The 15,132-nt window shown below is 36.1% G+C and overlaps 1 protein-coding gene across 2 annotated transcripts in view; it reads left to right on the forward strand.

The window, feature by feature from the left end:
- The first annotated feature begins 2,427 nt into the window (after positions 1 to 2,427).
- UBR1 (ubiquitin protein ligase E3 component n-recognin 1) overlaps positions 2,428 to 15,132 on the forward strand; it is a 66,206-nt gene continuing 53,501 nt past the window's right edge. For both annotated transcript variants that reach the window (XM_009319199.1, XM_009319200.1), the window contains exons 1-4: positions 2,428 to 2,678; positions 4,818 to 4,896; positions 7,378 to 7,488; positions 13,712 to 13,842. In XM_009319199.1, the coding sequence (XP_009317474.1) occupies positions 2,503 to 2,678; positions 4,818 to 4,896; positions 7,378 to 7,488; positions 13,712 to 13,842 (497 nt within the window). In that variant the 5' untranslated portion in view covers positions 2,428 to 2,502. The remainder of the gene's footprint in view (positions 2,679 to 4,817; positions 4,897 to 7,377; positions 7,489 to 13,711; positions 13,843 to 15,132) is intronic.

The following is a 15,132-nucleotide window of genomic DNA, read 5'->3' on the forward strand; positions in this document are numbered from 1 at the left end:
ACATGTTTAAAGAGGAACATTGAATTATGGAGTTTAATTATGGTAGGAATAATTTACTTCCACTCATCTTAAATCAGACATATAAAAAATAGACACGTGATCAAGGAATTCAGTTTTCAGTTACCTTTTACAATTTGATATCTTTCAGAGAACCCCCAGCTAAGTGTGATATTTTCCTTTTTTAAGTGTTGTTATGCAAGTATTTGATAAATTTGGATTTAATTTTCAGTTGCTTTTTACAATTTGGTGTTTTTATGCCCCAGGTAAGCATAATTTTTATTAAAAAAAATCGTTGCTAGGTAGTTGAAAAATTTGAACAACTTAAAATAAAAAGGCAGTCAGCTAATTTGTTTCCTTTTCCTTTTGTTTCTTAGCACTGAATGTGTGAAAATAAATACGTACCTATATATTTGAGTGCATGTAGTATATGTATACAGAATGCATATGTATTACATGCATGTGTATGCTAAAGCTTTTATGACTGATATGGTGATCACAGTGGTGCTTACTGCTCGAGTAATCTGTTCTTGATCTAGAATTTTTGTTAGAATTGGAATTTAAATAAGTGGTTCCCTTTACTTCATGGATTAATCTGTGTTTTCAGATATTTAAGGATGGGTTGAATGCTTTGTGATTCAAGAGGTCTGATTAGACTGGTCAACCTGCACTTATAAAATGAGGATATTCAAGGATGATCTGAGGACAAATTTACTCTCCTGCTTGACCACATTATCCATGGCTTCTCTTTTCCATCAGTGTCTGCAGTGCATTTTCTTCCATAACTTTGAGTTCATGGATCACCATGATAAATGAAGTAAAGGTCTACCGAAGGGTAATGCTAAGGAAGATTGATGGCCAAAGTATCAGTAGAAGCCTCAGGCTAAAACTAAACATATTAGAAGCGTAGTGTGTCTTATTAAAGCCATAAAGCAAATATTTGGAGTGACTACAAATGTCCTTTAACAGGTTAGTTTTGGGTAATGGATGTTATTGTTAATCTAGGCTGTTTCAACATGGTATCTCATTTCTATTTCTTCTGTTTAGATTTTGTATGTAGACAGTTTTTTGTACTTGTCTATATTAGGTAGACATACAGTTTTTCAGAAAACAAATATGCAATTTCTACATGATGTTTGCAGATCTGGCTTTCTGAGTACTGGGATTGCAGCACTTCGGGCTGCATGTGTTCTAGATTAATTTCTTTTTTCAGAGGACTGTTCTAATTTAGGTAGTAAACTAGGGAGCTGCAGCCTTAGATCTATTATTTAATCCCTCATCTCTGTCAATTTTGGGGGGCAATCCATTGATTCGATTTGATGTAGGTTTCATTTTAAGTCAGAAATCAGGATTTTTTTCACCTTTCACATAAGCTGTTGTGCATTTCTATCCCTTAAAAAGGTTGAATAATCTACTTCTTTGAGCCTTCTCTCAATTCGAACTCTTTGGTGGTCGCTTTGCTCATTCTCTGCTTGCTGGTCTAGACGAAATTCCCTTTAGAGCTATTTGTGAAGTTACATGTATATGTTTTTCTTTTGCAAAAATAAATTTTTGGCCGTAAATCCAGGTTGTGTATGAAAGGAGGTTGTGTTTAGGAGCCTTGATGGGTAAACTTGTTATCTGATTTGCAATGGGGAAAAACAAAACGTATTTCTAAATAATGGGAATAATGTGAAAGAAAGAATATTCAGACTTGAAGGACAGAAATAGAACAATTGGAGAGAACTGTTCAGAGAGCTAGAGTAGTTGCAAGTAAAATTAGGGACTTAAATTAAGAGAACTAAGAACCTCAAGTCAAAACAAGTACTTTTATTAATTGTCTTATAAATATGAAATTGCATTTTAGTCTGACTTCTGAAGGACATTAAGCTTATATAATCAATTGGGCTTCTTTCTCCCTCAGTAACTATTGAACCCTCATGACCAGTTTCAACAAGGTTTTACCGAAGGGTAACAATTTCAAAGACCATTAAGTTGCTGCACTTTTTGTGACTATCAGCAGGCTAAAGAATGAATCCCAAACTTATTTCCCAACTAAGACAGGGAAACCCGCTGCTGCTGCCGCTCTTTCCATTTGTTGGCAGCTGAACAGACATTAAGATTTGTGTATTGGCTGGCCTGTTGGCAAGCATGTAGTTGAAAATTAATCAGTGCACGGGTTGCTCTACAGTAACATAGCACTTGCCAACTCTTGCCTCACAGTGTTTTAGAAGACCTCAAGGGAACAGAGGTTACTGTGTTGGGTACTGAAAGGAAAATAGCAGAGAAATTCTTGGGAAACCATGGTTTCTTGGGTTTTATTGCTTGCAGAACTGACTTCTGATGTGAAAGAGGATTCTGGATTCACAGTAGGAGTGCTTAATCCTATTTTCTTTATATTTGTTTATTCATTTATCTTTATCCATGGGTGTACTTTTCTTGCAGTGGTGTGATGAAAGATTCAACTTCCAAGCTACGTTTTTACAGTGCTTGGCAAAACATGTGCCAAATATTTACTCAGCTGAAATGGACCCCTTGCTGGAGAAACAAGAAGAAATGGTCCAGGCAGCAATATTATACCCCCTGGAATGTTATTTGTTTGGGGAAGACCCAGATATATTCCTGGAGAAACTACAACAGAGTGGAACCTCCCAGCTCTGTGGGAAGGTGTTCAAAGGAGGGGAGACAACATACTCTTGCAGGTAAGAATGAAGGTATGTTATTGTGAATGTTCCCGTGTGAGATAATGCAGCAAAGTGGTTTAATAAAATTAGTCGTGCTGCTAACTAGTCATTGCTTGTGTCACGGTAGGTCTTTGCTTAACTGACAATGGCATTTCCTTCACATTTCAAATCACTTTAGAGTGAGGAAAATTGCATATGAAAAGCAGGCTCTGGCAGAGAAATGGGGAAGGAAATGGAAAGGATACTAAAGGTACTGAAAGCCATTGGTTGAAGAGATTGGATGATAGGGTATGAGTATGGGGTCTGTACCTGAATTGAGGGAGAACAAGCATAAAAATTTGTGCACTGTACGGTACTCACCCTTTCAAAGTCTGAAACAGAATCCAGTAGTTCTGAGCATCATCAGTCCTTCGCTTAAGCAATAGCTGTGTGACCAATGGTCATTTTTTCACCTTCTTTCTCGTCCTGGAGTATATTAAAGATGGCAGCCCATTGATTTGATATAATTTATTTAATTAATTCATATTAATACAAATATATTAATTGATATGAATAATAACATTAATATTAAAAAGCCAGAGGTCTTTGTGGTGGATGTAAAGATTGCAACTGTGCTCCAATTCTTTACTATTAATATGATCCTACTGTCATCGTTTATTGTAGTTTTCAGTTTATTTTAAAAGCCTAGAAAATCTCATCAGAAATACCAAAAGAATATTTTTGAGGATGAAGAATATTATTATGGCTAAAAAATCCAGCCCTTAGAATTTAGGAAATGTCAAAATGAAAGCTCTCTGTAAACTTTATGAATTACTCTATAAGGTTTTAATCAATCACATACTTTTCAGCTTTTTCTAGGAATAAGTTAGTGTTGCGTATGAAAGGAGAATGGTCTTTGAAGAAGTCCTTATGTGTTTGCTAGAAAGTGTGTAGTGAATGCGACATTGGATTGTACGAAGGAAAAGGATGGTCAAGGCAGTTTAGTGCTGCTGTAACAGGAATAATTCTGTTCCTACCTCTGCACAATTCTTGTATGATAGCAGACAAAAAGACAAAACTATATTTCTCAGAGGTGGTCTCTTTTTCTTTTTTTTTTTTGAGTTCTTGTCTTGCAAAAATGTGGTAGTATTTATACAAAATACTGTACTTACTACTGCAACTGAAGCTAAATAGATGTTTGCTTTAGGCTTCTAAAATGCTAAAAATAATAGATACTCTGAAATATTAAAATCTAAATGTCTTGAACTGGGCTTTCAAATCTAGCAGGCATTTCTGACTTAAGTTTTCTTTCTTTCAACTCACCTTGCAGAAGATTCATGGTAATAAGTGAATGTTAGTGAAGTATTAAATTATTGTAATGAAGTTTATCATCTAAAGGTTTGAAAGGAAATTCATTCTGTAATCAGAATTACCATACTGTTTTAGTTGTATTGTAAAGGAGGCTTGGACTAGATGTTGAACAATGGCATACAACAAAAAACTTGATATGTTGTCATTAAACACCTGTCATCCACATTTTGCATAGAATGAAACAGCATTTAAAGAAAGAGTGATCATGTTTTAGGGAAAAAAAGGCAATATAAAAAAGCATATGTATGTGGAACATAGAAAAAAAAAAAAGGAATTAGATTGCCCATGAGTGTAATTCTGGATTTTCAGGTATTTGAGTGCATGACTGAAGCTGTTGAAATTAAATTTCAAAGTATATATTCTTTGGCTCATTTCGTAAAGGAATTCTCTTTAGATTTTAACTTCTAACTGTTTTAAAAGTTAGAAACATAACCTAGCAAAAGTGTAGCAAAAGCTTCATTAGCAAACTGGCTACAGTTGTTGGAAGCAACAAAGGTTACTTCAGAGTCGTCATGGTTTTTAATAGCTGCTTATTCTTAGCAAAAACAGAAATATGTTAGCAACAATTTTTGAAAGTGGAAATCAAGCATGTTTCTGGTAGAATCTGATATAACAGGCTCGAGTACATGGTTCAAGCATAACAAGATTTGCTTTCATCTTTCTGTGACGTGGAGTAGCCAATGTTTCTATAACTTGAATCTGTTGTTAGTCTCAATTTTTTTTTTTTTCAGAGCAGCATTTTCTGTTGTGCATGAAAATTCCATGTGTTTGTTTTAGAAAGTTTTCCAGTTACCATTTTTGTTGCAGAGACTGTGCAGTTGATCCAACTTGTGTACTCTGTATGGACTGCTTCCAGAATAGCATTCACAAGAACCATCGGTACAAGGTAGAAAAATCTTATATTAAGAAATTGTACTTGTAGCTTTAGAGAAGATTTTTTGAGGATATCATAAAATGCATATAAACCATTAGTAATTTTTATTTAAAAAAAATAAAATCTGGGATCTACTAATTAGTTCAATTATTTCTCTCTCATGTTTCTAACTATGTAAAGCCTCTTTTAAGAACAGTAACTTTCTAATTCAAGAACCAAAGGGCAAGGGAGTGTTTATGAATGCATACATTGTTATCCTCTTTGGCAATATCACAGAAGTGTGTGTCAGAGCAAAAAGCTGTGACTGAAAATGACAGTCCTGTCCTGAGTCCCAGTCAGTACTGTTTGGAAATTTAGAATGAGTGTGCGTATACAAAGGCCATTACTTCAACACTTATGTCACTGATGCAGTCTCTACATTTCCACTCTGTTCCTCCAGAACATATACTAGCGATAGGACGAGAGGCAATGGCCTCAAGTTGCGCCAGGGGAGGTTTAGATTGGACATGAGGAAAAATTTCTTTACTGAAAGAGTGGTTAAACATTGGAACAGGCTGCCCAGGGAAGTGGTTGAGTCACCATCCCTGGAAGTATTTAAAAGACGTGTAGATGTGGCACTTAGGGACATGGTTTAGTGGGCATGGTGGTGTTGGGTTGACGGTTGGACTCAATGATCTTAGAGGTCTCTTCCAACCGTAATGATTCTATGACTATGATTCTATGATTCCATTTAGATTTGCATAAATTACTTCATGCTTTGTGTGGACTATGATAAAGTTAAAACAAATGTTAAGCATCAATTTTTTTTTGTCAGAGAAGATTGTTCTAGAACTGGATCATCTCTTTCTGATATCCTTTTAATTCTCTTTGAGCCAAATCTATGTTATCTTTGAGTGATTCCCATGTTTTAATTAAAGCAGGATCTTTTAAATAATTCTTAGCTAACTCACTGCCTACACCATCATCTACTGTTTCCTTCCCAGGCCCCCTTTTTTGCTTGCCCTGTTCACTGAGAACTCTGTAATTTAAACAGCCTTGGAAGCAGAAATGGAAGACAATATATTAAGTGTTATTTTTAAAGCTGGTCTAACTCTGCTGCAAGAGGCAAGAAAACGTACAGAAACATTATGTATTCAATTTAATTATCTTTCACGACCAAAAAGTGGGCTAGGTTTTTTTTTTTTTGCAGCTGTTCATTGACATGACATCCATTGAAGAAATTTGTCTTACTTGTGTTTTCAATTGGTCATAAATGTCCTTTAAGTGGGTATGTTTCAATGAGAGACAGTTTGGAAGAAGGTCCTAGCAATCTCAAAATTAACTGCGACTAAAATACAGTATTCTGCCCCTCTGTATAAGTCTTTGTATACTGATCTGAAAATGTATTGTAAATATTGATTCAAAGACGTACAAAACTGCTTGGATAGTACAAATATAACTTCCATATACACACGCATGCACACACACAGTTTACGGAGAGGTAAGATGAAAACCAAGGATAATAGACAATAATGATTACAGAGCAATTTGTAATCACAGCTGGGCTGAGAAGCTGTTGTCTTTTCCCTCTTTTTCAGTAGCTTCTTCAGGCAAAACATCAGCCTTGGAAATAGGTAGTCAGATGGGAGCAGATTTGCTGCATTTCCATTTTAAAGATGCAATCTGAAGAACACAGATTATGCTCTTTATAGATTCATAGAATAATTTAGGTTGGAAGGGACCTAAGGAGGTCACCTAGTCCAACCTCCTGCTTGAAGCACGTCTAATTAGATCAGGTTATTTTAAAATGTTTCAAGTAAATAACAAATTTTTGAATGTCTTTTTATTGGGTCAGTTAGCTTTTTTGTAATTATTTTAAGATTGGGGATTTAGAGTAAGCTAAGGATAATTATTTTTGCCTGAGTTTCATCTGAACTTTTGGCCAAAATGAAGGGTCAGAATTTGTACTTTTCTGCAAGTGTAATGCAAAGTTGAAGTTGCAAGAATGCATTTAGATGCTGATTATATCTTATTTTCTTTGGTTAGAAGTGGAGGTACTGCTAAATGACTGTTTAATATACACATTCTTGTTTAGATTATTTTCAAACTTTAAGTAATTTGTAAAGAAGGGATTAAGCACCTTTGCTATAATTTTGCTAATAAAACCAGAAATCATTATTTTGCCATTTATGAAGCGTTTATTCATCAGTCATAGGCTTTTTTCACCTACTTTCTAGTTAAATTTAAGACTTGCATACTTTTTTGCAGCGGCAACTGTATTTCCTCCTTTATTTTCTTCTCAAAAAGTTTACATCCCCCCCCCCGCCCCCGATAAGTCTCCTTTTATCTAAAAAAAAGAAAAAAAGTTGTGGTAAGTCTGTTGGTTACGCAGTGACTCTTGTATTTTGTAAGTAGGTATTTATACTTGTGTTTGACTTAAATAATGCACATTTCTATTTTTTCCTCTTGCTTTTTATGTGCATATTTTGTGACTGAAATGCATGTTTTTCACAGATGCATAGCTCCACTGGAGGGGGATTTTGTGACTGTGGGGATACAGAGGCATGGAAGGCTGGACCGCTGTGTACTAAACATGAGCCTGGAGCATCAGGTTCTGCAAAAGAAGTAAGAATATTGCTTAAAAGGAAAGAATACATATTGTAAATACTGCCTTTTTTAAAAAAGTGCTTATTCCTGTATATGAAAGTATGTATATTGTATAATTCATGTAGCAGGTCCAATCAAGTTGAATCAGGATTTCCTTGGTCAAGGTGCTTGTTGGGGTCAAACATATATATTGGACATCCTTTGTCTCCAAACAAAAGGCAAACCCAGTAGAACAGTTCCATCTACCTGTCTTGTGCATTTCTGTCTTTGATTCGGAATTAAAATTGCTGTCTCTTGCTCTTTTCTTTGCTATGTGTATTACTCAGTTCTTATTTACAAGCACCTGGATGTTGCATCCTAGCACCGGGAAACCAGTGGTTAGTAAATGTTTAGGTATAGTACTTGATTTTAGTAATATTTTCTGTTTTCCACATTGCTGCATTACTGAACAATTTTTTTTGTCAGTTAATTCTGGTGTGTGATCTGTCACCATGACTAAAATAAGTCCCTGTGCTTTAAAACTAACCTCTTATGCTAGGATGTCTCATGCTTATTGTACCTCATAAAGCAGCATATTAACAAGAAATATGCCAAGTAGTTCTCAGAGAATGTAGGCAAATCAGTTGCTTCAGGTAAAATTGTTTTTTCAGAGTCTTACATTCTGAGATAATCAGGACAAAAAAACCTTAGCATTTGTCATTGCAAATAGACCCCTGATTCCTCCTGGTTTTGTTGCAAAAGTACTGTTCTTTATGATCTGGCAAAAAATCAAATGGAAAAGGAATAAAGAGCACTGGTCTTACAGAAAAATGAGACAAAGTTTTCCTTCATTTGTTCATCCTTCAAAGAACCATTAATCTTAATGGATTTCAGAGATAAAAACAGTTGAAGCTCCAAGAAGAGGTCATCTGATTACCACTTGGAGCTTGTCACTGTAATGTTCACCTGCTTCTACATCAGTAAAGTCTATTCTGCTGTGCAGTACTTATCCCTGAGTACTGAGCCATCTGATATATGTGTGGCCGATACCTACATATTATTTATGAAAACCTGTAATCAAAAGAGCCAAATTGTTTCCTCAATGTTAGAATACCCAAAAATAGCTACGGTATGGTTAATTTCACTGCTGTCACCATTACTACATATGTGTTTAATACTTTTTCCAGCACGTTCTAGAGGTGTTTCCAGAATAAGAAACTAGCACAGTTCCTCTTTGGGAAGTATTCATTTTCATCATTGCGTTCTGAAGGAAAACAAGATTTTTTTGCAATGCTAGATTCCTGGTACTGCTGACAAAGACCTATGGGAAGGTAGAGAACTCATGTGTCTACCAGCTTCAAAGCCACCTTTGGATACTATGGAAAATATATGTTACAAGATGCTCAGTATCAGATTTATAGCTGATTGCTGAGAGGTCCTTGTCATACCACAAAGAGCTTTTAGCAATGGCCTTAAGTTGAGAATTAAGTGTTCTTCCACTTGAAAATTGTTTCCAGCCAAAACACCTCCATTGCTCCTAGATAAGTGATAAATTCATATGCCTCAGGTGACCAGTTTGTCCAGTTTGTCTTACAGACAGTAGCTAGTGTATGTTATAGATTTCACCTGTGATGGCTCACAAAAAAAATCACACAGATACCTGGATGAATGTGGACCTATGAGGCACATTAAGAACTTTAACAAAGAGATTCTAAACAAAATAGATTGTATCTCCCAGCTTTAAAATTTAGGTCTCTGTATGAGATCTTCTAAACATTGTTTCAGCACTTTACTTTTGAGAATAATAGTATTTTTTGGTTCCAACAACTCTGATCAGAGTCCCTAAAATGGTTTATGAAATGTTTACTTCCTGCTGGGGAACTTGTTTCTCTGCAAGGTATAGATTTTGATCTCACAGATCTGGTATTTGTATCTGTGACAGTATATTCTGCTTCTTACCTCCCTTTCCTTTAGAACAGCTTTTTCATAACAATAAAATAATCAAAAAACAAATGTTAGGAAAACCCCTAAAACCTTTATCAATTTTACCAAAAGGCTGTTTCCCTCTTGTTAAAACCATACTGTCCAAATTTTGTGGGCTTTTTTTCAAAACCGTATTCAAACAAAGCTTGAGAGGACACTGCATGCGTTCAGAGTCTGCAGCATTTTATTTCTGTTTGGATGAAGATAAGCTGCTCAGAATATTCTTCAGGCCATTTGTGTCCAATAGAGATAAGGTTAAAGGATAGAACATATCAATAATGACAGCAGCTAACACAGTATCTCTTGGTTTTAAACTTTATTGAGAACTATAATCATACCTGTGATGATAAGGAAACAGGGAACCTCCCATGTTTTTTTGAGTAAAGTTTCTTTTCCAGTCTCCGATAAGGTCTTTGGTTGGTTTGCAGTGAATTTGTTTGATCATCAATTCTGTCATGGAGCTGTGCAAGTCCAAAGCTGTTACAACTGCTGTCAAATAAACTGGAACATACTCCTATAATGAGTGCTACCTGAGAGTCGTGAATGATAGAAAACATATAATTAAGACAATTATTTGAAGAAGTAGAAAGTTACTTATTATAATAGTTCTTTGTTGTCAATATATGTAGTTGTTATGCAGTCAGTATGTGTAGACTCCTTAGTAAAAGGGCAAAAGTACAACCACTACAGTAATGAAATACATCAGTATATTAATATATACTATATGTAACTATTTGATAGATTGCATTGCATGACCATCTTCCTTTTTTAATAAAAGACTTGTCTGTCAGGGATTTTTTATGACGAAGAGGCTTGTGGATGTTTGGATTACCTCATAGTTTGCTCTCTGTTTTGAGAATCAAGGACATCTATAATGTAGGAATTTTCTCAGCATATAGTGCTTATTAAAAGAAATGAGTTGCAAAGCGCATTTGGAACAGACATCTTGCATGTTTCTTTTCCAGCATGTTTTCTGATAGTATAGAAGTTTGTCACATGCTTGTCAAGCAAAAAGCACTCTTTTCTGTATGATCCTGACCAGTATTCCTTTAATTACTCTAAGTGCAGAGGATGTATCATGCTAGGGTGATTATAAACTTACTCCGATCAGGTAAAAGCAAATAAGAAGAGGGATATGTTTGCAGTATGTTTGTCTGCTATGCAGAACGTGGTAAAAATGTGCTTAGGAACTGACTGCTATTTTTAAAAGGTAGATTAAGTTTAGAGTTTGATCTACAGAATGACCTCCTTTTAAAAATGAGCCCTTAGTAGCGGACAGGTTTCAATCTACAACATCAAGGATAAGCACCAGAGTCTTTAGCATTTCTGAGATAATGAGGTGAGCATTTGTAAAATACAGTATCCTTACAAAAATCCTAATGAAACTTTAGTTTAAAAAAAAAAAAGTTTTACAATGAGGAGATATTTACAAAACTTGTTGGTATATATGTAACATGGGGCTCAGAAAAGCAATCCTTCATTTTAGAATCCCCACTCCAGGCTTTTAGGAGTCATCCATTCCCTACTGATTCCAAATTAATGTCTTCACTATGTCAGAAATATAAAAATCCTTTTGCCTAAATGTATCCTTAAAAACAGATAACTTCAAGAATTTGTGTCTGAGATAAATGTGCCTGGGAAGTATTTTTACTTTGTTTAAAAAAAAAAATTTGGTTTTGTTAGTTATTTTTAAACTTTGATATCTGAACATACTTTGTTCATTCTTCCACAGTTTTGTTTTTTGAAGTTTACTGGAAGCTTAAATAATTACACATTTTTGGGCATAGTTCTGAGGCAATTTTATTTTTACCCTTTCAATTTACATTAGATGTATCTTAATTTCATTTTACTGTAACTTCTATTCATGTGGCTAGCATTGGAGGTGGCATTGCATCATTTAACTTTTCACTATTTGTACGAGTGCAATCCCCACTTTCAATACTTTATAAATCCTTTGATGTGGTTTCCTTTGATTTCTCCTACAGACTGAAGGAGAGCAGCATGTCTTACTACAAGGTTCTTGTTTGGAGTATCTCTGTGCACAGCTCTGCATTTTCCTCCAGCTCTATCATTTTTGCTTAACATATGTTATCCATTCCCTACTGATTCCAAATTAATGTCTTCACTATGTCAGAAATATAAAAATCCTTTTGCCTAAATGTATCCTTAAAAACAGATAACTTCAAGAATTTGTGTCTGAGATAAATGTGCCTGGGAAGTATTTTTACTTTGTTTAAAAAAAAAAATTTGGTTGTTAGTTATTTTTAAACTTTGATATCTGAACATACTTTGTTCATTCTTCCACAGTTTTGTTTTTTGAAGTTTACTGGAAGCTTAAATAATTACACATTTTTGGGCATAGTTCTGAGGCAATTTTATTTTTACCCTTTCAATTTACATTAGATGTATCTTAATTTCATTTTACTGTAACTTCTATTCATGTGGCTAGCATTGGAGGTGGCATTGCATCATTTAACTTTTCACTATTTGTACGAGTGCAATCCCCACTTTCAATACTTTATAAATCCTTTGATGTGGTTTCCTTTGATTTCTCCTACAGACTGAAGGAGAGCAGCATGTCTTACTACAAGGTTCTTGTTTGGAGTATCTCTGTGCACAGCTCTGCATTTTCCTCCAGCTCTATCATTTTTGCTTAACATATGTTAATGCTTAACAAGCCAAACTCTTAAGAAATACTGGAAAAAAATTTAGTGTATTTACAACTCAGTTCAATTAGATTATTCTTAGCACTATAGTTTTTTAAATTCTGCTCCAAACTTTAAGATGATGATAGCTTTTTCAGTCTGGGAAAAAAATAATTACCCCAGACATTTACATTCTTAATTACCAAGATCTACCACGAGCTTATGCAAAATTAAGTATGTACACACAGTGATATTTATAGACTGTGATTTCATTGGCAGACATTTTAGATTGTATGTTTGACTCCAAATTATTCTTCTAATACTTATCAGGTCAGAAAACTCTTGTTCAGAGCTTTGGAAGCTATTGGTCATGTTAATGCATTTTTGCTTCTCTTCTGCTATATTTTTAGCTTTTCATTATGTTGACACAACATGATTTTACTTTTTTTTAAAGCAATCTGCTTCATAAATGGATAAATGTGACTATAGCTGATTTAAGAATTTTTCAAAAACATTATTCTTAGCTATATTAAACACATCACTCTTTCTGTTCTTTTATATTTAACATATGTCAGATAGTGTATTGCAGAGGTGAGTGCCCTTAGTGCTTTGGGATTAAAAGTCACATGTGAAAAGCTTTATTCTTGGAAAGCATCTTTGTTTCTCATCTTTTCTCACTCTGGCAAACACATACATATTCAAATTTTGTAGGCAGTTTGGGTGATCCTAAAATTATAGGAAACTTTGTGTAAATACGCTAGAAAATATCAGCTTCTGTTTCTGTGTCATATTTGTATATGAAATTACTGGATTTAGTTGCGTTAACATTAATAACATTATATACCATTTATATATGCATATGCTGAAAGGAAGGTGGTATGTGGAAAAAGTCATCAGGGCCTTTGGATTAAAGCCCTGTTTTCACACAGTGTCATTGCAATGTATCTATGTCTTGTACCTGAATATTGATTGCTTCTTTCTTAAGTGTGGATTTGGTAATGACTTTCTTTGCTTATAACCTTAATTTCTCTCCTGCTTAAAAGCTTATGGAAAGGATTAATAATGTTATATGATGTAGACAATTCACTTAATGAGCTTTATCTGTATGGATGGGAAATATGTCAGTTCACAGGGATATTTTGAATGATTTCTAGATCTGGGATGGGATCTCTGAAAAGAACAGAGTTAGGTTTCCTTGGATGATTCTGTTCAAGGAGTGTCATAAATGTTCGCAGAATACCTGCACAGAAGAGCAAGGAATGCAGGGGAAGAATTTTGGTCTGGACTGCAAACTTTTAATATCTTCAGGTGTACAGAAAGCTGTTAACCAGCTTTTTTAAACTTAAGTTTAAAAAAAAAAAAAAATTTGAAGGTTCCTGACACATCTGGTGAGGCCTTTCGTATTCTATTCCTGGATAAAAATTGGATGCGTAAAAAAGGTGGGTGAAACTGTTGGAATACTACTGAGAGCCCTTGGGATGAAATAATTTTGAAGAGATTAGGTGAGATTAATTTGCTTGAAAATCATGAAAAGGCTAATTTCCTGAAACAAATATAGTAATAAGGTATTCTATCAATCCTATTTTCGTTTTTTAAATTTCTTTTCCATATTAATATTATCTCCTGTTTTACAGAATTCTGAATGTCAGTTGAATGAAGAAATTATGGAGCACTCTAGGAGGGTGTTTCCCTCTGTGATAAAATACATTGTAGATATGCTTATATGGGAAGAAGAGAAGGAACTGCCTCCGGAGCTCACAATTAGGTAGGGAGTATTTCCGACTTTCTCTTCAAGGCATTAGAAACTTTGATAAAAATATTGCCTGTGGTATTCTTACACTCATGCAAACATATTAGTGCCAAAATCCCTGTAAACAGCACTGTAGTATTTTTGACCTACAGTTATATAGAGAAAAGATTTTGATACTTCATGGGAAAAGCAGTGTGTGACTGTGCTCCATCAGTTGCTGAGGAGAGCTGCTCTGGAGCCGGCCTGATCCTCAGCAGAGCGGCAGATCTTGGCACATGGGGTTTTCCTGAGGCAGGGAAATGCCAGGGCAGTGGAGAGACCCATCAGGAGCCGGCAGCTCTCATGAGAGATGCTGATGAGGCCTGAGCATTGCCAGAGCAACTGTGACCACCCCCACGCCTATAAAAAGCACCCTGGGGAGTGCTTGTGACCAAGAGCGCTGCAAAAAGAGCGTGGCGTGTCAGCCAGGGCATGGCATGGCAGTTTGAGTGGCAGGGGGTGCAGGAAGGGTGTAGTCACCCTACCAACTCAAGAGGTGAGTTCAATTGGTGGTCATCACCCTCTCAGAAGGAGCTTAGCTATGGTATCCACCTGGCAGAAAGCTATGTCCTCTGCACTCGCCAGAATGGATGTGGCAACCCAGACAGAGCTCCCACAAAAACATGCAGCCATCCAGGTCTCAGGCTGCAGAGAGTGCCAGAGCCTTTCACTGGTAACAGATGGCAGTAGTGAGAACAGCTGTGTGAGGTGTGACCAGGTGGATGATCTGCTCAGCCTACAAGAGGAAGTAGAAAGGTTAAAGAGCATCAGGGAGTCTGAGAAAGAGATAGACGGGGAAAAACATGTCTGCCATCCCTGGGACAGAAATGGGAACAGCCACCAGAAAAAACCCAAGATCAAGGGAATCCTGTGTCTTCCCACCAGGCTGAAGGCAGTAGCTTAAAGGAAAGGAGTGAATGGAGGCAAGTCCACGCTCAGGGCGGCAGGCAAACCCTCTCCTTGCCCACCTCGCCTTCGCAGGTGCCTCTGTACATCAGGTATGAGGCTCTGGGTGTGGAATGCCAGTCAATGGATGATGTGGATGACAGTCCATCTACACCAGAGGAGTGGCCAGGGTCAGAAAGGCCTACTCCCCATATCACGACCACCTCCACGAGGAAGAAAAGATGGGTTATAGTTGTAGGCAACTCCCTTCTGAGGGGAACAGAGAGTCCAATATGCTGGACAGACCTTCCTCTTAGGGAAGTCTGCTGCCTCCCTGGGGCCCGGGTTAAAGACATCACTAGGAAACTTCCTAGCCTGGTA

This window comes from Pygoscelis adeliae, unplaced genomic scaffold (assembly GCF_000699105.1).
Source record: "Pygoscelis adeliae isolate BGI_AS28 unplaced genomic scaffold, ASM69910v1 Scaffold22, whole genome shotgun sequence".
Taxonomy (NCBI): domain Eukaryota; kingdom Metazoa; phylum Chordata; class Aves; order Sphenisciformes; family Spheniscidae; genus Pygoscelis; species Pygoscelis adeliae.